Below are 23,054 nucleotides of genomic sequence, written 5' to 3'. Positions count from 1 at the left end.
TAAATGTTGGCATGTCCAGCCTCACCTGTATTCTGAAATACAAATAAATACAAAACTCATTTAATAAGAAATACCATATCCTCAGCAGTGGGAAAGAAGATAACAGTGAATTGGATTTAATAGTAACCATCATTTATTTATGTTCATTTAGATAGGACACCACAGGAACAGGCCCTTCAGTCCACAATGTCTATGTGAACATGGTACCAGATGTTTTGCTGAACTGCGTACAAAAATTAATTTCACTGTACCTCGGGACATGTGACAGGTAAAGTACCATTGAACAATTAAAGTACCATCAAGTAATCTTAAATGCCTGCACGTGATCCAAATCCCTTTATTCCCTGCATAACCACATGCCTATCCAAAAGCCTTTAAATGCTACTATCATATATCTGCCTCCACCACCTCCCATAGGCAACGCGTTCCAGGCATTCACCACCCTTATGTAAAAATGTTTTGCCCCTCTCACCGTAAAAGTATGTCCTCTAGTTTTTGACATTTCCATCCTGGGAAAAGGTTTATGATTGTCTACCTTATCTCTGCCTCTCATAATTGTATATACTTCTTAATACTTCTTACAACTCACATATGCTAAATGTCATAGTCATACAGTGTGGAAACAGGCCCTTCAACACAACTTTCCCATGCTAACCAACATGCCCCATGTTAAGTGTTTCCAGTTAGAGAACAATTTAACTGGAAATGTTACTATCACAACGTTTGAAAACATTTGGACAAGTTTAGATGGATAGGTTGGAGTGGGTGATATGCTGGGGAATGGTGGGTGTGGAGGAGTTATATTGTTATTGGTGTGCGGTGTTGGGTGATAGGGTTGGGGTGATGTGTGGGGTATTATGTCGGGTAAAGGTGGTTGTGGAGGAGTAGGGTGAGTAAGGTAGTGGATGTGAAGGTAGAATGCATGGTAGGCGTGGGTGAATTGGGTTGGTGTGGGTGAGGACCCATGGGGTGGTGTGAGGAAGAGAATGTGGGGGTGATGTGTGGGGGAGGAGATTTGTAGGTGAGGGGATGTGAGGGACAATGGTGTTCTGGGGGTGGTGTGGTTGAGGGCTGTGGGGTCGGGTGGATGTGGGTGAGGTGTTGTGAGTGAGGACAAGCAGTAGGCGAGCGTTGGGGAAATGTTAGCGAGGTGATGATAAGGGTGAAAGTATTGGTATTGGGGCTGGCATGGGTGGAGGGACGGGACCGTTTAAGTTTGTGTGAGCTTCATATCTGGGACGTGTTTGTGTGACTGCGGGCCCAGGTTTGCTGTCGGAGGAACTGGCCGGACAGACGGGGCGTAGACGGGACGTGTGTGGGACGGGCCAGGCTGAGGGAGTGAGGGCGGGCGGCTCTGGGCCGGACCGAGGAAACCCTGGCGAGTTTCACGTGTAAGGAAATGACGAGGAGGAAGCGCTGGCGTTGGGCCGGGCGCTGCAAGGACTCGCGGTTCCCCAGCGCCCAGCGCTGCCCCGGACCCCAGTCCCAGCGCCCAAGAGTTGCCGGAGTCCACCGGCTCCGAGCGCCCAGGGAGGTGTGCCCGCCACCCGGCCCCCCACGGCTGCTACCTACCCGCTAGCGATGCCCATCCCGCACCTACACTCCATGCTGGAGTTCGTCCCGTTCCTGCTGATCCTGGTCTTCATCTACACGCAGCAGCCCGACCCCGACTCCAAGAGCGTCTGAGCCGCCTCCCGGGCCCGGGGCGCCCGGCGCCGCCGACAGGTAAGAGGCGACTACAGGCGCTGCGGCAACCCGATCTCTTCCACCCGCTACACGGCCTGAAACATCAACACACCCCCTCACCCCAAACACACCCTCACTCCACACACCCCACACAGACATTCAGTCCGCACCCCATTAGACGTTCACCGCACCCCCCCCCCCTCCTCATTCACACACACCCACACACAACCCCTCTTTCACCCACACCCATCCCAAACCCCATCACTCACCTCGCCCCCAAAACGCCTCACTCTCCCCATATCCCTGCACACCCCTCTCTCTCACCCCTCCCCATACCAACCCCTCACTAACACCAATCCACTACATCCTCTCACCTACAGTACCCCCTCCTCACACTGCCCCATCCCCTCACCCACACATTCATAGAAACATAGAAAATATTTTGCAGGAGTAGGCCATTCGGCCCTTCGAGCCTGCACCGCCATTCAATATGATCATGGCTGATCATCCAACTCAGTATCCTGTAACCTGCCTTCTCTCCATACCCCCTGATACCTTTAGCCACAAGGGCCACATCTAACTCCCTCTTAAATATAGCCAATGAACTGGCCTCAACTACCTTCTGTGGCAGAGAATTCCACAGATTCACCACACTCTGTGTAAAAAATGATTTTCTCATCTCGTTCCTAAAAGACTTCCCTCTTATCCTTAAACTGTGACCCCTAGTTCTGGACTTCCCCAACATCGGGAATAATCTTCCTGCATCTAGCCTGTTCAACCCCTTAAGAATTTTGTAAGTTTCTATAAGATCCCCCTCAATCTTCTAAATTCTAGCGTGTACGAGCCGAGTCTATTTAGTCTCATATGAAAGTCCTGCCATCCCAGGAATCAGTCTGGTGAACCTTCTCTGTACTCCGTCTATGGCAAGAATGTCTTTCCTCAGATTAGGAGACCAAAACTGTACGCAATACTCCAGGTGTGGTCTCACCAAGGCCCTGTACAACTGCAGTAGAACCTCCCTGCTCTTATACTCAAATCCTTTTGCTATGAATTCCACATTCCACCCCCCGCCCACCCTACCCACTCGCCCCTACATCACTTCACCCACACCATCCGTCCCCATCCATGCACCCCACCTACCCCCCTCACTTACTCAAATCCATCTGCCCCATTCACCTCACTGAGTCTCTTGCCCAGAGTAGGCGAATCGAGGACCATAGGTTTAAGGTGAAGGGGAAAATATTTAATAGGAATCTGAGTGGTAGCTTTTTCACACAAAGGGAGGTGGATGTATGGAACAAGCTGCCAGAGGAGGTCGTTGAGGTGGAGACTATCAAAACTTTTTAGAAACAGTTAGGCAGGTACATGGATGGATGGGACAGGTTTGGAGGGATATGGACAAAATGCAGGCAGGTGGGACCAGTGTAGATGGGATATGTTGGCCCGGTGTGGGTGTTGGGCCGAATGGCCTGTTTCCACGCTTTATCGCTCTGTGACTCTACTATGATCGTGAGTACAACAGGTAGAGCAAAGAGAAGAGATATTATATGGAATATTATGTTACACCTGCAGAGAAAGTGCAGATTTTTAAAAGTGCAAAGTCAGCAAAGAGGTAGATTGGTGGGGGGTGTCAGCAGCGTATCCCTTAGCTAAAAAGAGTGCGATAACTATGACCCCACTGCACCATTACCTTTCTACCACTCCAGTCTGTAGAGAGAACAGAACCTTCCTGGTCTGCGGGACGTTCCCAAGGTGCCTCCCTGACAATGTGAAGTGTGTAAGTGTTGCCACTGTTGCAGTGCGGGCAGCTGCACAGCAAACTGTACACACAGACTACACAAAATTGATGGGATAATGTTATTTGGCCGGGATTTCAGGGAGAGCCCCCATGTAGATCCTTGGAATGGTGCACCAAGAGACCAGGCAGGACCTTAGTTTTAACATTTCTTACAGTTTAGCTTATTGTCACGTATACCGAGGTACAGTGAAGGCTTTTGTTGTGTGCTAACCAGTCCACAGAAAGACAATACACGATTACAATCGAGCCATTTACAGCGTGCTGATAGATACATGATAGGGGAATAACAATAGCAAAGTAAAGCCAACACAGTCCGATCAAGGATAGTCCGTGGATCACCAACGAGGTGGATAGGAATTCACTTGAGAGACAGTGCAGCAATTCTGGGAACAGGAGGGGGGAAAAGGGGAGGGGGAGAAGAAGAAGACATGTCACAGATGCTGTAATCTCGACAACAGACAACCTGCGGGATGAACTCAGTGGGTCGAGCAGCATCTTTGGGAGGAGGGGAATACGTTGTTTTGTCAGGATCATTAACTAGCCCACGGATGCACAGTGTATGAGGCATGGGGCCACGGGCAGAAGGGGTTGCTCCCCGCTGTGGTTCCGCGCTGCCGGGACAGCTGTCCCACCTCTACTACATTGTGCCCTGTCACATGGCCACCTGACCTTTTGTCCGGCTGCACTGAACAGGAACGGATGAGTTAATCCCCTGGCCTCCAACTGACAAAGGCAGCGTGGGACTCTCCACCCCCTCCCCGTGGCCAGCCGGGTGCTGACGGAGCAGCTGGATGGGGGCTGGGGCTGGGGCTGGGTCCACAGCTCCCGCCGGCTTCGAAGGGCAGCCGGGAGGTTGGAGAGATCGAGGCTTTCCATCGCTGCTGGGTGCAGGGAACTGTGGGCGGCAAGTGCGGAGGGGCAGAACAGATGTGGGAATGGATGGGACTGATGTGGGGGAGGGGGATGAATTTGTGGCTGGGACAGATGTGGGGAAGACTAGGGCTAGGGCAGATGTGGGAGAGGGCTGGGACAGATGTGGGAGGGGGCTGGGACAGACGTATGATGTGTGGGAGAGGCTCGGACTGCTGTCCATGTCAAATGTCCACGAGACAGTCAGTTTGTTACAGTAGCCCAGCTGGAGAACTAATGTCCTTTTGGCAGAATTTCAACCCTGTGCCAAATGCTGTCTCACACGGTAATGGCCAGGAATTTGAAGCTGCTAAATCGCTGCCACCCTAAAACTGCCGCGTCAGCACCAATGTGAGCCGCTGCCCCTTCCACGGACTTGAGGGGTAGCTGAGGGGGTCCTGCCAGCCCAGTCCTGGGGGTAGGTCTAGGGAGGTGAGCATGTCAGATGGTCTGGACAGTGTGGAGAGGGCTCCAGTTCACAGCCACCCCCGCCCCTTCCTCCTCTGAGGCCGCTCATTGGTGTGCAGAGGCATAGTTCGGGACTTGGTCTGTACTGGATAGCACCCTTCCCCCTTCCCCCCGACAGAATCTCTTCATCAGAAGATGACTGATATTCCCCTCTCTATCCGGGCTTTCCTCCCAGCGACATGAGGGACAGAGTTATAGGCAGAGATTGGACAGTCTATTGCTTGGAGCAAAGGGGGTGACAGTACAGAGGTGTATAAAACCATGAGTGAGTGGATAGGATGAATGCGCATAGTCTTGATCCCAGCATAGGGGAATCAAGGGACAACATTTTCACAAACAAGGTGGTGGTATATAGAATGAGCTGCCAGAGGAAATAGTTGAACCAGATACAATAACAAATAGTTATTAATACTAATTCTCATTGTGTAATATTACGACAATAATTATTAATAAGAATTTGGTTAGTAAGGGTGTCAGGAGTTATGGGGCGAAAGCAGGAGAATGGGGTTGAAAGATAGTTCAGCTATGATTGAATGGCAGAGTAGATTTGATGGGCTGAATGGCCTTATTCTGCTCCGAAGAACTATGAGCTTATACTACATAATAGACGATACACAAAAATGCTGGAGAAACTCAGTGGGTGCAGCAGCATCTATGGAACGAAGGAGATAGACTTTTCCAGCATCTGCAGTTCCTTCTTAAACACTACATAATAGACATTTGGAGAGGAAGGGTATGGAGGGATATGGATGAAATGCGGGCAAAAGGGGTTTGGAGAGAGGGGCATCCTTGTTAGTATGGATAAGTTGGGCTGAATGGCCTGTTTCCATGCTGCAGGACTGACTCTATGAAGGGATGTGGGGATCGGTGCCAATCTTGCTTGTTGCAGAGCATGTGCCTATCCTGCGCTGTTCCTCTGTGCCCTTGCTGAGGAATGCTGCCATCAGGGTGTGTGCTCTCTCTCCACAGATCCCTTCTGTCTCATGACCCCAAGCCCACAACCATGGAAAACTCATCCGCCGAGGATTACAAGATCCAGTCATTCGATGCTGACACACAGTGGCTGTTGAAGATGGCACTGAAAGGTGAGTGGGTGGGTGGGTGGGTGGGGAAGGGGGGTGGTGGCAAGTCTGGAAGGTGCTGGGTTCAGCTTTTCCCCTCGTCTCTCCCCAAAACACACCCCCTGGCGATAGGACCCGAATCACAGCAGAACTCAGTTTAGAAGGATGAGGGGAGATCTCATTGTGACCGACCAGATAATGCAAGGCCAAGACAGAGTGAACATGGAAAGGATGGTTCCAGTAATGGGAGAGTCTAGAACCAGAGGGCACAGCCTCAGAATAAAAGGACGGACCATTGGAGTGGAGATAAGGAGGGATTTCTTTCGCCAGAGGGTGGTGAATCTGTGGAATTTCTTGCCACAAATGGCTGTGAACAAAGATCATAGAGCGGAGCTCCACTGTATGATCTTTTGCTGTGAAGGCCGTCATTGGGCATTTTTAAGGCTGAGATTGATAGGTTCTTGGTTAGGAAGGGTGTCAAAGATTTCAGGGAGAAGGCAGGAGAATGGGGTTGGGAGGGAAAAATAGGTCAGCCATGATTGAATGGTGGAGCTGACTCGATGGGCCGAATGGCCTAATTCTGCTCCTATATCTTATGGTCTAACAGAACTGCTTGTGTGCGCCTCCCTGTGCCAGGGTTAGTGTTTGCAGGAGGGAGGAGCGGGATGGGAGTGACTGAGGGAAAGTCAGCGGTGAAAAGCGACACCAGTTAATAGCTGCTGCGATTGTTTCACAGAACCGGCTTCAGTAGACTTGGAGAAAGTGGCCTCTGTGATCGTCGAGCAGTCCATGAAGGACCTGGTGTTCAGCAAGGAAGCCGGCCGCATCTGCTACACCATTGTCCAGGTACGGCGTGTGTCCCCGGGGCCCTGCTTTTCCGTTAAGACAGTGGAGAGTCTGGTGCCCCTCGGGGAGAATCCATTCCCGATGCTGTGGACGAGTAAGCTGTGCTGGGACTACAGTCCACACATGCTATCCTGTTCTCAGTGATATCCCACACCCCCTTGTCCCCTGGGTCGGCTGCTGCTCAGATTACGCATCTGCCCTCACGGCTGCTGTTTTTGAAGCAATGTGGAGGAGTTTCCTCTACATTACAACATAGAACAGTACGGCACAGAAACAGACCCTTCAGTGTACAATGTCTGGGCCGATGCTGTATTCCATCTGCCACTTTGCCCGCCCACTCTCCCAACCTGTCCAAGTCCTTCTGCAGATTCACTATTTCCTCTACACTGCCTACCCCTACACCTATCTCCGTATTATCTGCAAACTTGGCAGCAAAGCCTTTGATTCCCTCGTTCAAATCATTACTATGCAGCGTGAAGAGTAGCAACCGTAGCATCGACCCCTATGGAACACCACTAGCCAACCAGAAAAAGCCCCCTTTATTCCCATTCTTTTATTCTGCTGTTCAGTTTAACCAGCCATCCATGCTAGTATCTTCCCTCTAATACTAGTTCAGTGTCGGTCACCCCTTAGAGGCCTGAATCGTGGGGATAAGCCCCCGAACCAGGACCCAGCATCAACTCCTTAATCTGACCCAGCATCATGCTCCCTGCTCGCCCCAAGGCCCCTATTTTGATTCTGAGTGTTTTGTTGGAACAGAAGGGACTGCAGTTGTTAGTTTTCTAAGGGGGGCAGAAAGTGCTGGATTAACTCAGCAGGTCAGGCAGCATCTCTGGGGAACATGGATAGGTGACGCTTCGGGTCGGGACATTTCTTCAGACCCTTCACCTCCCGAGTGTTTTGTTCCTGGTTCCAGGCTGAGAGCAAGCATGGCGGAAACAGTAACTTCCGCCGGTACATCCTGAATCGGCTGCAGCAGGAGTTCCTGGCCAAGGAGCAGGTGCGGGATCGCTCGGTCAATGCCTGGGTCTGCCTGGTCACCTTCATCTGCAACGTGTTTGATTACCTGAAGGTGAGTGCCCTCTAGCTCTGGGCCATGGTCAAGGCTGATGGAGCAGCTGGTGCAGCAGCTCGGAGCTGACAACATATCTCTCTCCACAACTCTGGCGCTCGGGTTCCCAGTTACACCCCTGCAGCAGTGCATCTCTCTCCTTCCCTGTGGCGTTCTGGGATGGTTCATCCCTCGGATGTTCCCACACTAACAATTGCATTCTCCGCAGTGACTGATGTTATCGACCGTTGGTATCATTCATCCACTGGAATGCTGCCATTACTCAGCCTGACCGGGTCAGTCGCAGCAGGAATGGTGCATCCCCATTCAGCTCTACTCAACCCTACCCTCCATTTCCCCCTCATTGGGCCCCATGTTGAACACCAAGCCTGTCGCCCCCCCTGCCTTTCACCTGTTCTCTTCCTTTGTCTTGTACCCCTCCCAGTGGTGTAAAACTAATCCAGGCTCACAGAGCATCACTACCCTGGCCTCTTCTCAACATTCTCACAACAAAGTAAGCATCCGGCTAACACCAAAAAGCAGAAGTGTAAAGCTCCTGTCCCACTTAGGCGACTTTATTTGCGAGTTCAGGAGACTCTGCGCTCGCCACATGGTCGCCATATGTTCGCTGGCGGTCTCTGGTGAGTCTCCTTCATGGCCAAGAGGAATTCCCGCATGGTGGTATCTATTTGCGGCCTCAGCATGGTCGCGCAAAATTTTTCAACATGTTGAAAAATTTTCTGCTACCAAAAATTGGTGGCCATGGAGAAAATGGATACTTTTGTAGTCATAGGTGCAGTGGTAGTGGGGTCGCCATGTTGTTGTAGGTAGTCGAGGTAGCCGCCCGTAGTTTAAGTTAATCTCCTTTGCTGACCGGGCATTTTAATTGGCTCATTGGGGAAAAAAACGTAAGCACGAGTTTTCAGAACCAAGGAAAAACCGAATGCCCGTCAAACTTCACAGCTGTGTATCTCTGGCTTACTAAAAGTTGTCTGGATTCTAAAAGTGTTTTCACCCCTTCTCCCCTCCCCCTCCACCCTGCTCTTTTAAAGGACTTACTGTACACTGTGCTAGCCGTCTTTAACCTTCCTGTTAATCGTGGGTTTCACCTTGGCTTTGCACCATGTGAATTTCAGACAGCGCTCCCCCGCTTTCCCTGGCCCCCGCCTTTACGATGTGTGTTTGTGTGTGTGTTTCGCGCTAGCGCGCGATTTTTTCAGGCGAGTGCCCCCGAGCTTGAAGGTCGCAGACAGTCTGCTGAAAAGTCGCGTAAGTGGGACAGGCCCTTAAAGTGCTGATAATAGGCCAGTGTCTGGAGAGAGAGTTAGTGTTTAATTCACATATATACCAACAACAGAACAATGAAATTCTTATAAAGAAAAGACACAGAGTGCTGGAGTAACTCAGCCAGTCAGGCAGCATCTCTGGAGAATATGGATCGGTGATGTTTCAGATCGGGACCCATATTCTTATGTGTTGCACCTTAACAGGCCCATCAACACAATAACACACAGATAATATATAATAAACAAAAATGCAATAAATTAATTAGCATAATACTAGGGAAATATAGTGCATAAACAAAAGTAGGGTGGCACGGTGGTGCAACGGTAGAGTTGTTGCCTTACAGCGCCAGAGATCAAGATTCGACCCTGGTGCTGCATGTACGGGGTTTGTACGTTCTCTCCGTGACCGCGTGGGTTTCCCCCGGGTGCTCCGGTTTCCTCCCACATTCCAAAGACGTACAGGTTTGTAGGTTAATTAGCTTTGATAAAGATTGTAAATTGTCCCTGGTGTGTAGGGTAGTGCTCGTGTGTGGGAATCGCTAGTCGACGCGGACTTGATGGGCTGAAGGGCCTGTTTCTGTGCTGTATCTCTAAACTAAACTAAACTATAACGGAAATACAAAAGAACCTCCAAAAGAATAATGTGATTTAAAATACTGGAAGATACAGAATTTGGACTTCAATGAACAAGCACAGCTTTTGACTGTGACTTCAGCTCATGTTTAATTCCTCCTAAACTCCACTGCATCCAACTCGCCCTCTGATCACTCAGAGGAGCTCGTTAAGGACGATCGATAATCTACTGTTCGCCTCTTGTTGCTCCCATTACAGGAACACCCACAGGGCAACTGATTGGCGCAAACTCCCCCTTATGACAGGGCTATCTGTGTCTCGTCTCTTCTTTTTTAAGTCAATTTAATTAGTTCCTGTCATCGCTTTTCACAGAAACATAGAAACATGGAAGGGTTGTATAAGGAGGAGCAACTTTGATCTTATCAGCGGTAGGAGCTCCTGCAATCTGTTTCAAGTCAAGTGGAGTTTATTGTCATGTGCACGTACCATGAGAGTTGCAGGCCCACTCTTGCAGCAGTATCACAGGGATATAGACTCGGACAACACACAAAAACATTACGTATTGATAAGGAACTGCAGATGCTGTTTTATGCCAAAGATAGACACAAAATGCTGGAGTAAGTTGTACATAAACTCTACAGGACAGTGAAAAGGAAGACTGTGCAAAAAAGACCCCAAGACATTATTGCAAAACATAATCAGAAAACAGTGGTGCAAGAGAATGTTTTGTTACTGAGGTGTGATTAGGGTTGTGCAGGTCGGTTCAAGAATCGGATGGTTGTAGGAAAGTAAATGTTCCTGAACCTGGTGGTGTGGGACTTCAGGCTTCTGTACCTTCTGCCCGATGGTGGTAGTGGTCCTAGTAACGTGGCAGTGATGGATGGTGCCTTCTTTTGGTAGCGCATCATGTCAATGTTTTGATGGTGGGTAAGTAACGTGCCGGTGATGGACCGGGCGTTGAGTACTCCAGGGATGGATTGCTGCAGGGATGCTTTGGAGGAAACAAATAAGGAACGTGTCGAAAGGGTTCATGCTGTTTGTGTGTGAACTCCACCCACATGTTCTTTGGGCTGCAGCCAGTTTTTCAAGTTTATTTTGAAAGTTGATGAACTCTCAGTCAATGGCGGCTTCACGTTGGGTCACGCCGGGTAAAATGTAGTTTAACTAATGCAAGTTTAACTATACAGTCGTGCCCCTCGAGTTTCAAGCTGTGACACTCGGGGTGGGGGTAGGGGTGAGGCCGGCACAGTCGTGCAGCTGGTAGTGCTGCTGCCTCCTGGCTCCTGCGAAGCAGGTTCAGTCCACACCCCCGGTGCTGTCTGTGTGGAGTTTGACCAATATCCTCGCACATTCCACTAATATAAGTGTTTAAGAAGGAACTGCAAACTCCACCACTAATATAAGTGTTGGGTTAATTAGCCACTAAATAGTCCCAATTGTAGGGGAGTGGTAGATTGGTGATATTTATACGTGAATAAAATGAGATTAGTGTAGGATTGTGCCAAATGGATGGCTAGTCTGGCCATTGGTCCGAAGGGCCTGTTTCCATATTGTACCTCTCCATGAATCCCCATAGAGTCTTTGATGAGTGTGAATACTCATCAATGCTTGTGGGTGCCACAGTGGCGCAGCAGTAGAGTTGCTGCCTCACAGCGCCAGAGATCCAGGTTTGATCCCAACCAGGGGTGCTGTCGTTGCGGAGTTTGTACATTCTCCCTGTGACCAGGTGTGTCATCACCGGGTGCTCCGGTTTCCTCCCACACTCCAAAGAAGTACAGGTTTATAGGTAATTAACGTTGGTAAAATTGTAAATTGTCCCTAGTGTGTAGGATAGTTCAAGTGTACGGGGGTCTCTGGTCGGTGTGGACTTGGTGGGCCGAAGATCTCTAAAGTGTAAAGTGTGGGTATTCCAAGCTGGTTGCTTCCACTGCCTGTCTCCTGGAGCTTGATGGAGGGGTGGGGGGTGTCCACATCATCAACTGTTGCTGTCTGTTTGGAGAAGGTCTATTGGGTCAGGTTTTTTTTTTTGAGGGGTTTTTAAATCAAAAAATTTAATTATTGCAGAGAATTTACACTACAATAAAACAAGCCAGAACCTACCACCATAAATACAATACAAACATATATCCATAATAAACTATTATACAATTATGATACAATCCTTATTGAGGATACATTCAACACCCTGCGGAGCCCAGCGGTCCCGGAACTCCCTCAGGGTGCCCACAGACAGCGCGTATTCCCTTTCTAATCCCACCCGGGCACGGACGTAACCCCGGAAAAGGGGCAGGCAGCTGGCTTGGGTCAGGTCTTTGAGGGGTGAATGAGTCAGAATATTGCAGAGAAGCCCTTGGAGGTGTTATGCCTGCTGCCACTCTCCTTTGTAGTGCCCTTGAGGTTGAGCTTGGTGGCTTGGTGTAAACGACACACACACTGCACCCATTGTGTGTGAAGGGGGGGGGGGGGGGGGGGTCCGTTTTTTAGGGCAGAGAATAGAGTGTCAACGAAGCAAGAAGCTTCCTCCTGGAGTCCCACAGGAACTTCACATTTCCGGGGAAACACAGCGTGCACCATCGGGCTCCTAGTTCTTTGCGTTAAGGTCGGGAAGAGTTCTGGAGCAGGTGGCGCTGGTGGGAATCAAAGTGAGCGTTGGTGTGTTGAGCAGCTCACTGGAGTAAGTGCCACTTGGAAGCACCGTTGACAACATCAGCCGTCGTTCCGCTGGGGACTGAGAATTGTCCGAGGTAATAGTAATTGCCCAGCTTGGATTTGTCCACTTGTGCTGGATAGCCCCTCTCTTGGCACTCCTCCCCTCTGTTGGGTGGTGGCAGTGCAGGACTGGACCAAAGGGTGGTTACTTCTACGTTGTGTGGTGTCAACCGGAGTCAATGCAGGTACACTGTCGGGGGTCCCTGAGCTTCAGTATCTTGAGTGTACTCTGCTGTTTATTGACAGTGGCAGCAAAGCTACTTGGCAGAGCACTGGCTCCTTACTTTAGAGTTTAGTTTAGAGATACAACATGGAAACAAGCACTTCAGCCCACTGAGTCTGCACCGACCAACCATCGCCGTACACTAGCACTTTATGTCCTACACACAAGGGACAATTTTACCAAAGCCAATTAACCTACAAATCTGTACGTCTTTGGAGTGTGGGCGGAAACCTGTGTACCCGGAGGAAGCCCACGCGGGTCACGGGGAGAACGCAGACAGCACCCGTAGTCAGGATTGAACCTGGGTCTCTGGCGCTGTAAGGCAGCAACTCTACCTCTGCACCACCGTGCCATTCCTGTCATGATCTTGCTTCTAACATCTTTTGGTTCCCAGTGCCCTGATCCCCATGCAATTTACACCTGGTCACCGCCTAACTTCATCATTTAATGATAATCTCCTTGACACATAAACTGTGGATCGAGCTTCCACGAAGAATAGCAAACCCAGTCTTCAATATCAGGATGATAGCAATGGAGTTTTCTAACCTGCCCAAGCCTAATCATCAATCACACTCTCCTCATTATGGCCAGTTATATCTCCCACATTCCCCTCTCTCAGTCTCACACCCACAGTTACCCGCTGGCTCAGTCAGTTTACAGTTTTTAGAGTTTGAAGATGCAGGGTGGAAACAGGCCCTTTATCCCACTAAGTCCGTGCCGACTAGCAAATCCCATTCACCGGCACTACCCTACACACCAGGAACAATTTACCATTTTTATCGAAGCCAAATTAAACGACAAACCTGTACTTTTTTTGAATGTAGAAGAAAACTGGAGCACCCGGGGAAATCCCAGGCTGTCACGGGGAGAACGTACAAACTCCGTACAGACGGCACACACAAAGTCAGTATTGAACTCGTGTCTCTGGCGCTGTAAAGCAGCAACTCCATCACTGTGCCACCCCAAAACACAAAAAAATTGTTAAAGACCCTCAGTGATGATGCATTCCCCCCCCCCCCCCCCCCCCCCCCCCCCCCCTCTCCCCTCCTCGTGTTCACACTGGGACCATAGCTGTGTCATTGTCTCTGTTATTCCCCACTCTGCAGATGTCAATGTGTCTGGTGCTGCCTGTATGTCTCTGTGATGCCCCCCCCTGTCAGCACAGTGTCATGACAATGGTTCACCTGACGGTGTGCAGCTTATTATTGCCACGTGTACCGAGATACAGTGATAAGCTGTTGCGTGCTATTCACTCAATGGAAAATACACTCAAGCCGTCGACAGTGCAGAGATAAAGGGGACAGCATTTAGTGCAAGGTATAACATTGAATTTATGTTGTGTTAATTTAAGGAATGCACAGCAATACACACAGTCATTGTGATTAGACGCCGGTTTCTTTTATGAAACCCATGGCCTTGCTGTATCTGCTGGTCATCAGCAGCGGGGGAGGAGGGGTCAGTCAGCCCGTCATCTCCCCGATCCACGTTACACTCCTGGTGGCATCGGATGTCCCTGGAGGTGGGCACTGGTTGGAACCCACCTCCCCCGGCCATTGCCCTCCCCCCCGGCCATGCCTCCCCCCCCCCCCCCCCCCCCCCCCGTGTCGGAGGCCGGAGCCGGGCGGACATCCGGAGCTCCCATGCCTCGGAGGTCTCACTCCTGCTTTATGTTTCAGGTGAATAACATGCCCATGATGGCGCTGGTTAACCCCGTGTATGACTGCCTGGTGCGCCTTGCCCAACCCGACGCTCTGCAGAATGAAGAGGAGGTGAGGAAGGGGACTGCTTCCCATCCACTGCATTCCCCAAGCCCATTCCCTCTCCCACCTCCCCTTCTCTCACCCTCTCTCTGCAGGCATGCTGACTGTTCTGCCCAGGCTTTTCCCTCTCATAGAACTGCAGGACGGTTTCATTTGGGCCCATCGAGGCTACCCTGTTTTCTATGTCAGAGGCCCCTTGTTCTGTCCTCTCCCCTTAACCTTGTGTATTCCGTCTTCCCAGCTGCTTATCCATCCATCTTATCAACACGACATTGAATCTACCTCTATTTCCCTGGCCATGTATTCCACTTCCCAAACCCTACGCTGCGTTAAAAAATTGTCCCCGTGCCATTTGTTTTGTTTGCTGTTAATCATCTTCATTCTATGTCCCTGCGTTGCGTCCTCTGGTTTACATTGCCTCCACTTGTTCTTCCACCAAAATGTAGCACCTCACAATCTCAGACTTAAATTTCATTTACCACCTTTCCACCCACTGTATCTTCTAGGTCTATCACTGGCCTCCACGATGCCTCCAGAATCTGTCTCATTGCCGATTTAGACACCGTGTCCTCTATCCGCATTGCTAATATTCATTCAGCCCAGCAGACCCTGAGCAACCCCAGCGTACACATCCCTCCAGTCTAGAGAGATCAACCCCCGCATCTTTGCTCAGCCATTTGTAATGCAGGCCCTTACAGCGGCCATTAACCACGGCCTCGACACTTACGTTATTGCCCCTCCCCTCTGTGATTGAGCAACACACAGCCCAGGAAATTCCACTGTCTACAGTCAGAGTGAAGTAGGCTTCAGGAGGTCCCGCCAACCACCAGGGGTGGACTGACCCAGTGACAGGACACTGTAACACACACAATAATCTGACCGCCTGTGGTAGAGGGGAGGGCAGGACCGTCTGTAGACAGAGAGGGGGGGTCACGGTTCAGGTAATAAAACTGTCTGCAGGCAGTAAAGGTCTGATTGCCTGCATCTGCTGCTCTCTGACTGGAGACAGAGCCTTGTGTTTTCCTTCTGTTCCTCTCAGTAGATGAATGGTTAGCTGAGTCCTGTTGCTTTCTCTGTTTCAGTCGGTGATGGACTTCCATTATCCAGTTTCTACTGTGTGGCTGCAGACTGTCTCATAGCCTGAGCCCTGGACCCATTCTTCCCTCTCCCCTCCCTCCCTCCCCTACCATCCTTACCTTCCACCTCCCTCTCCCCTTTCTCACTCCCTCCTTCCCCAACTCCCCCTCCCTCCTTCCCCCATTCCACCCTCCCTCCCTCTCCCTCCCGCTCCCACTACCCCCTCCCACCCACATCTACTCCCTCCCACTCCCCTCTCCTCCCACCATCTCCTTCCCCCACCCCCTCCTCTATATCTCCCACTACCCCAGCTACTTATCCCTCCCGCTTCTATGTTCCTCTACACTCTCTCCCCCTTACTCTCTGCCTTGCTCTCTCTTCCTCTCTGAAGAGAATGATTACTCGGATCTTGCGTCTCTCTGAGCCCTGTTTCTCTTTCTGAATGCAAGGGGTTGGATCACTGGAGCCCTATGACTCTCCCTCTCTCTCTTCCTTTCTCTGCCTGTGGACTGTCAGATGACACTGAAACTCCATTCAGCACGGCCCAGAGATCTCTGGCTTGTTGCATTGTCTTCATTCCCTCATCTTGGACACCTATTCCACGCCTGCTTCTGCCACTGGTCCTTGCCTTCCACTCTCATCCCTTCCTGCCCTGCTGTGGAGAGGCAGGGGTTGTCATTGGGTGGGCAAGAGTAGGCGATGAGGCTCCCCAGAGCCATGATATCCTGTTATATTAGTACAGGTATCAGAGGTTATGTGGAGATGGCAGGAGAATGAGGTTAGGAGGGAGAGATAGATCAGCCATGATTGCATGGCAGAGTAGACTTGATGGGCCGAATGGCCTAATTCTATCCTAATGACCTTATTACTCAGGGCTGCTCTCTGGCAACAGGGAGAATACAATGGTGGTTGGGAACTGGGAGCAAGTGCTTCATGTGTGGACAGGGTGCCCACATCTCTCACCTGTACAACATGGACAAAGCTACTCTCTCCACCTCTGTGTGTTGAGAACAACTCCCTCCTGCCCAGAGATGTGTTGAAAGCCCAGTGACCAACATTGCGTGTGTGGACAGCCGTGCAGCCAAACAGGTAAAGGTGGAGGCAGCAGCTTCCACACACACCCAGTAGATAACAGTCATAGATTCACACGGCCCAACTCGTTCATGCCAACCAAGATTCCCCAACTAAGTAAGTCTCATTTGCCTGCATTTTGCCCATATCCCTCTAAACCTTTCCTATCCATGTACCTGCCCAAATGTATTTTAAATGCTGTAATTGTACCTGCCTCAACTCTAGCAGCATGTTCCACATGCCCACCACCCTTTGTTGAAAATGTTGCCCCAATGGTTCCTATTAAATCTTTCCCCTCACTCCTTAAACCTATGCCCTCGAGTTCTTGATTTCACTACCCTGGGAAAAAGACTGTGCTCATTATCCTGTCCCACCCCACCCACATTCATGAGTTTAGACACCTTTATAAGATGGTCCCTCAGTTCCCTCATTCCAAGGAATAAAGTCCTAGCCTGCCCAACCTCTCCCTAGAGCCCAGGCCTTCCATTCCTGGTAATATCCTTGCAAATCTTCTCTCTACTCGTTCTAACTTAAAAACATTTGGATATGTACATGGATAAGGATAGGAGAAGTTTAGAGGAGGATACGTCAAACGTGGCCAAATGTGGGACTGGGTAAGATGGGCACCTTGTTTGGTAAAAGGGCCAGTTTCCGAGCTATATACAGTGGCTTGCAAAAGTATTCATACCCCTTGAACTTTTCCACATTTTGTCACGTTACAACCACAAACGTAAATGTATTTTATTGGGATTTTATGTGATAGACCAACACAAAGTGGTGCATAATTGTGAAGTGGAAGGAAAAATGATACATGGTTTTCAAATTTTTTTTCAAATAAAAAACTGAAAAGTGTGGCGTGCAAAAGTATTCAGTCCCCCCGAGTCAATACTTTGTAGAACCACCTTTCGCTGCAATTACAGCTGCAAGTCTTTTGGGGTATGTCTCTACCAGCTTTGCACATCTAGAGACTGAAAGTTTTGCCCATTCTTCTTTGCAAAATAGCTCAAGCTCAGTCAGATTGGATGGAGAGCGTCTGTGAACAGCAATTTTCAAGTCTTGCCAGAGATTCTCAATTGGATTTAGGTCTGGACTTTGACTGGGCCATTCTAACACATGAATATGCTTTGACCTAAACCATTCCATTGTAGCTCTGGCTGTATGTTTAGGGTCGTTTTCCCGCTGGAAGGTGAACCTCCGCCCCAGTCTCAAGTCTTTTGCAGACTCTAACAGGTTTTCTTCCAAGATTGCCCTGTATTTGGCTCCATCCATCTTCCCATCAACTCTGACCAGCTTCCCTGTCCCTGCTGAAGAAAAACATCCCCACAGCATGATGCTGCCACCACCATGTTTCACAGTGGGGATGGTGTGTTCAGGGTGATGTGCAGTGTTAGTTTTCCGCCACACATAGCGTTTTGCATTTAGGCCAAAAACTTCAATTTTGGTCTCATCTGACCAGAGCACCTTCCTCCACATGTTTGCTGTGTCCCCCACATGGCTTGTGGCAAACTGCAAACGGGACTTCTTATGGCTTTTTTTCAACAATGGCTTTCTTCTTGCCACTCTTCCATAAAGGCCCGATTTGTGGAGTGCACGACTAATAGTTGTCCTGTGGACAGATTCTCCCACCTGAGCTGTGGATCTCTGCAGCTCCTCCAGAGTTACCATGGGCCTCTTGGCTGCTTCTCTGATCAATGCTCTCCTTGCCTGGCCTGTCAGTTTAGGTGGACGGCCATGTCTTGGTAGGTTTGCAGTTGTGCCATACTCTTTCCATTTTCAGATGATGGATTGAACAGTGCTCCGTGAGATGTTCAAAGCTTGGGATATTTTTTTATAACCTAACCCTGCTTTAAACTTCTCCACAACTTTATCCCTGACCTGTCTGGTGTGTTCCTTGGGCTTCATGATGCTGTTTGTTCACTAATGTTCTCTAACAAACCTCTGAGGCCTTCACAGAACAGCTGTATTTATACTGAGATTAGATTACACACAAGTGGACTCTATTTACTAATTAGGTGACTTCTGAAGGCAATTGGTTGCACTGGATTTTATTTAGGGGTATCAGAGTAAAGGGGGCTGAATACTTTTGCACGCCACACTTTTCAGTTTTTTATTTGTAAAAAAATGTGAAAACCATGTATCATTTTCCTTCCACTTCACAATTATGCGCCACTTTGTGTTGGTCTATCACATAAAATCCCAATAAAATACATTTACGTTTGTGATTGTAACGTGACAAAATGTGGAAAAGTTCAAGGGGTATGAATACTTTTGCAAGCCACTGTAAGTCTGAGTGTAGACGATAATGAAAGAGGCCGTAGGATCTGGGGATGTGTGCACACCACCGGGTGCTGTGTGTCTGCACTGCAGCCCCTTGCCCAGCCAACACCAGGCTCCCCACACTGACCGCGGGCATCCATCACTGTGGCATCCATCACAGTAGCAAAGGCTCACACTAGACCCCTGCCAGAAATCCATCTCCCCTGATATCACGCTACATATAACTGATACACTCAGTAATGTCCAGTACAGCAGAGCCCTGTTTCCCTCTCTGCCGACTTGTAGCCTGTCCTCACTAGAGTCTCTGTCTCTCTGACTCCAGATAATCTAATTACCCCAGCTTGTTACTTTCTCTACCCTCTCTCGCCTGTCAGTATCTCGGTCTTGAATGAAGACAGAGACGTTGATTATTTGTTTTGGACAAGGCTCCAATAACTGCAGCTTTGTCTCCTGATTAATGGACCTCATTTTCTCCTTGAAGATAGACATAAAATGCTGGAGAAACTCAGCGGGTCGGGCAGCATCTCTGAAGAAAAGTAATAGGTGATAAGGCAAAGTCCCCTATTTTCTCCTGAGATGCTGCCCGACCTGCTGAGTTACGCTTTCTCTCCCTCTCTCTCTCCTCTCCCTCTCTCTCTCTCTCTCTCTCTCTCTCTCCCTCTCCCTCTCTCCCTCTCCCTCTCTCTCTCCCTCTCCCTCTCTCTCTCCCTCTCTGTCTCTGTCTCCCCGTGTCTGATAACCTGTGGCTTTGTTTGCCTCAGGCCTTATAGACTAAAGTCGAGAGTCCTTTCCACGCCTCACAAACAACATTTAAAAGGCATTTGGACAGATACATGGACAGGCAAAGGCCAGGAGGGACATGGGGGCAGGTGGGACGTGTAGATCATAAGTGATAGGAGCAGAATTAGGCCATTCAGCACATCGAGTCTACTCCGCCATTCAATCACGGCTGATCTATCTCTTCCCCCCTAACCCCATTCTCTTGCCTTCCCCCCCATAACCTCTGACACCCATACTAATCAAGAATCTATCTATCTCTGCCTTTAATATATCCACTGACTTGAGCTCAGCCTTCTGTGGCAAAGAATTCCCCAGGTTCACGACCGTGGGGTGGAGCATCTTGGACAGCATGGGTAAGTTGGGCCGAAGGGGCTGTTTCCGTGGCGTATTACTCTGGCCTGCTCCACCTTCCCTGTAAGACGTTGGCTCTCTGTCTGCGATTGCTTTGCGGTTGCCCCCGGATCTCTCTCCCTCTGTTCACGCCCCCCCCTTCCACCCCACCTGAGGCCTGTTTTTCCCTCTGCAGGTCGACTGCCTGGTGATACAGTTGCATCGCATCGGGGAGCAGCTGCAGCGGACCAGCACCCAGCGCATGGACGAGCTCTTCTGCCTTCTGCGAGACGGCTTCCTGCTCCAGGACCGGCCCACCTCGCTGTCGCGGCTCCTGCTGCTGGAGATCATCGAGTTCCGGGCGGGAAACTGGAAGATGTCGGACAGTGCCCAGAAGTATTACTACAGCGAGGTGGCGGACTGACAGCCACCAGGGGCGGATCAAAGCCTGGACTCCAGGCGGACTTTCAGCAACAAGAGATGCTGAGCTTGCGGTGATTCACCAGGCGAGGGAGCTGTTGATCCAAATTCCCACGCGAGCATTTAACTCTTTTTGATAACACATTTTAACACTTAACTGAACATTGAGTGGTTGTGGATGTAGGCTACGTTTTGCTCAGCTGCTGATAGTCAAGCTTCTCCCTGTTTCTGCCCACTGCTTGTGGCGGTCTGATGCATTGCTGCTACTCACCCATGCAGGGTGCATTGCATCTGCCCAGTCCTATTGCATTGCATTACATCCTGGTGCATTGCATCTACCCAGTCCCGTTGCAAGCGGTGTCGATCTGAACCTGATTGTTGGGTTTAGAGTCATGTATTAAAGGGCCTGTCCCACTTAGGAGACCTAAACAGCAACCTCTGGTGACCTTGCCCGCCACCCGAAAAAAATCAAGGTCGAGGTGACCTGCAACCTCCTACCACCTCCCACGCATGCGTTGAAAACCTTCCTTCAACTATGAAGAAAACCTCCTTCAACCTACAGCGACCTCCTTCGACATTGTTGAAAACTGGCTTTGACCTTGCACGTTTTACTCAAGGATGGTCTCTGTTACATTGGTCCGCGATTGAACAGCGCCCCCTTCGACCTCAAACAACCAAACTGAAAACCAACAATGACCAGCGTCGACTGGTTACAGCTCGGATGTCATGAATGCACGAGCTATATCTGTGGTGCAGGAGGCAATGATAAAATGATGTCATGAATGCATTTTTTTTCTTACAATAAAAGCCTCCCAGATTAAAAAAAAAAATCATTCTGAACCATGTGAGCAGCGAAGGGACTAGTTGGGTGGATGTTACAAAAAGTACGTCTACTGCTGGCAGCAGCCCTTTTGCTTCATCAGCCTTTCAAGAAAGGCAGAAGGGAAAGCACAAGGGTGAAGAGGAAACACAAGAAGAGGTGTCAGTGGGTGAAGCGGAGAAGATTGAGGCTTGGACAGTATGATAATCTGATGAATGTGCTGCAAGAGGATTTGTCTGCATTTAAAAACTTTATACGAATCTCCCCTGAACTGTGATTGAGAACGGCCAGGAGTGACAGAGGTCACATGCTTATGATTATATTGACCTTTTTTTCAACCAATTTAATTTCCACCCCGAGTTATTACCTTTGACGAGCATCACTACCGGCTTCGACTAGACCTGCGACTAAAAAATTATCGATTTTTTAAAACGGCAACCTATTTTTAGTCGAGGCCAGTCATGATTAATCATGATGAAAAAATAGCAGCAACCTAGATAAAGCCTCAACCACGAGGAAACCACTTTCAACTATTAGGAAGAGTGTCCAAAACCTCCTGTGACCTCGTGAAAACCCTGGGTGGCGGGCAAGGTCACCAGAGGTTGCTGTTTAGGTCTCCTAAGTGGGACAGGCCCTTAAGGCAGACCGGGGTAAGGCAACAGATTCACTCTGTGTGAGCGGCCAGGATAAGATATTGCAGGGGGGTGAGATACTGGCCCGCAAAGCCGGCTATGGGAACGGATCTGACGGCTCTGGCCGGGTCCAAGTCCCCGAACCCCGGCTCCAGGCAGCAAATTTCCCCGCCAATCACGATGAGGTTGAGATCGGCCGCCACATTCGGCCAAGATGCCACATTTTCGGGGGGGCCTCCGGGGGTGGGGGATTTCAAGTGCGCTCTCATAATTGTATCTGGATTAAAGGATGTGCTGGACCACCAGTTGCCGGAACATCGGTGGTGGACCTGTACACAGAAGCAGCATAACCAGCGCAGCCGGAAGACCCCAAGTGCCTGGTTCTCTCTGTCACCGCTCCTATTTCCTCTCCTGCTAAGGGCCTTCATTGCCTCCTGCACCACAGATATAGCCCGTACAACTCTCACCTGCCCTCTTCTGCTGTCGCCTGGTCTCTACATGGTCTGCTCACAAAAAGCCTGGAGCCCAGAAATTGCTTTCTGACCAGGACTTGAAGACAGGAGTTGGGGCTCTATCAGTCCGAATAATTCACAGCGACAGAGAGCAGGACTCCTTCCCACCTGACCCTGCTGATGTTTCAATGATTCAATCATACTTTATTGTCACATGCACCATTTCAAAGCATGAAATGCTTTGTTTTGCATACAACCCGGTAAAATCAAACAGCAGATCTCACCTAGACAGTACACAAGAGTCACCAGGTTTCTGCCGCCGACAAAGTTGCAAAAAGTTCATTGAACTAAATCTTAGCTTTAAGGGCCTGTCCCACTTAGGCGACTGTCATTGTCTTAGCAGGTCGTCGAAAAACCGGCAACTGGACCCCCTCCCCCCCCACCATGACAATGCTTACGACAAGCTACGACAACCTATGACCACACAGGCAACAACCAAAGTCAACCTACGACAAGCAACGACCCTGTCGGTGACAACTGTAGACAATTCTGTCGCCGGTTGACATAGGCAGTCGCCAACGGAATTCACCAAAGCCAGCACCCGGCGACAACCAACGTCACCTGCCGACAACCTGTGTCATCCTGGCGATAAACTACGACACCACCTACGACAGGAGACGAGCTACGTCACGACCATACAGGCGTCGCCCTGCTACCATGTGGCGAAAGCTTAGTCGCCGAAAAAATCACCTAAGTGGGACGGGCTTAAGTTACACATGACCAGTTTTATGATGCTTTGTTTAAATAAAAGAGATGGTTTCACCT

General features: G+C 49.9%; 1 protein-coding gene across 2 annotated transcripts; it reads left to right on the top strand.

Moving 5' to 3' along the window:
- Positions 1-1,389: 1,389 nt before the first annotated feature.
- Positions 1,390-23,054, top strand: mif4gdb (MIF4G domain containing b). Of its 2 annotated transcripts, XM_055653993.1 has the most exons (6): positions 1,394-1,725; positions 5,831-5,946; positions 6,659-6,768; positions 7,685-7,840; positions 14,287-14,379; positions 20,102-23,054. In XM_055653993.1, exons 2-6 carry the CDS (start codon positions 5,865-5,867, stop codon positions 20,327-20,329), a joined length of 669 nt encoding a protein of 222 aa, XP_055509968.1. In that variant the 5' UTR covers positions 1,394-1,725; positions 5,831-5,864; the 3' UTR covers positions 20,330-23,054. The 2 variants fall into 2 exon arrangements, with proteins under 2 accessions (XP_055509969.1, XP_055509968.1); XM_055653994.1 differs by lacking the exon at positions 14,287-14,379 and having other exon boundaries at positions 1,390-1,725.

Source organism: Leucoraja erinacea, chromosome 23 (genome assembly GCF_028641065.1).
Source record: "Leucoraja erinacea ecotype New England chromosome 23, Leri_hhj_1, whole genome shotgun sequence".
NCBI lineage: Eukaryota > Metazoa > Chordata > Chondrichthyes > Rajiformes > Rajidae > Leucoraja > Leucoraja erinaceus.
The sequence above is the reverse complement of the archived record's forward strand: the minus strand, read 5'-3'. Positions and strand labels throughout refer to the sequence as shown.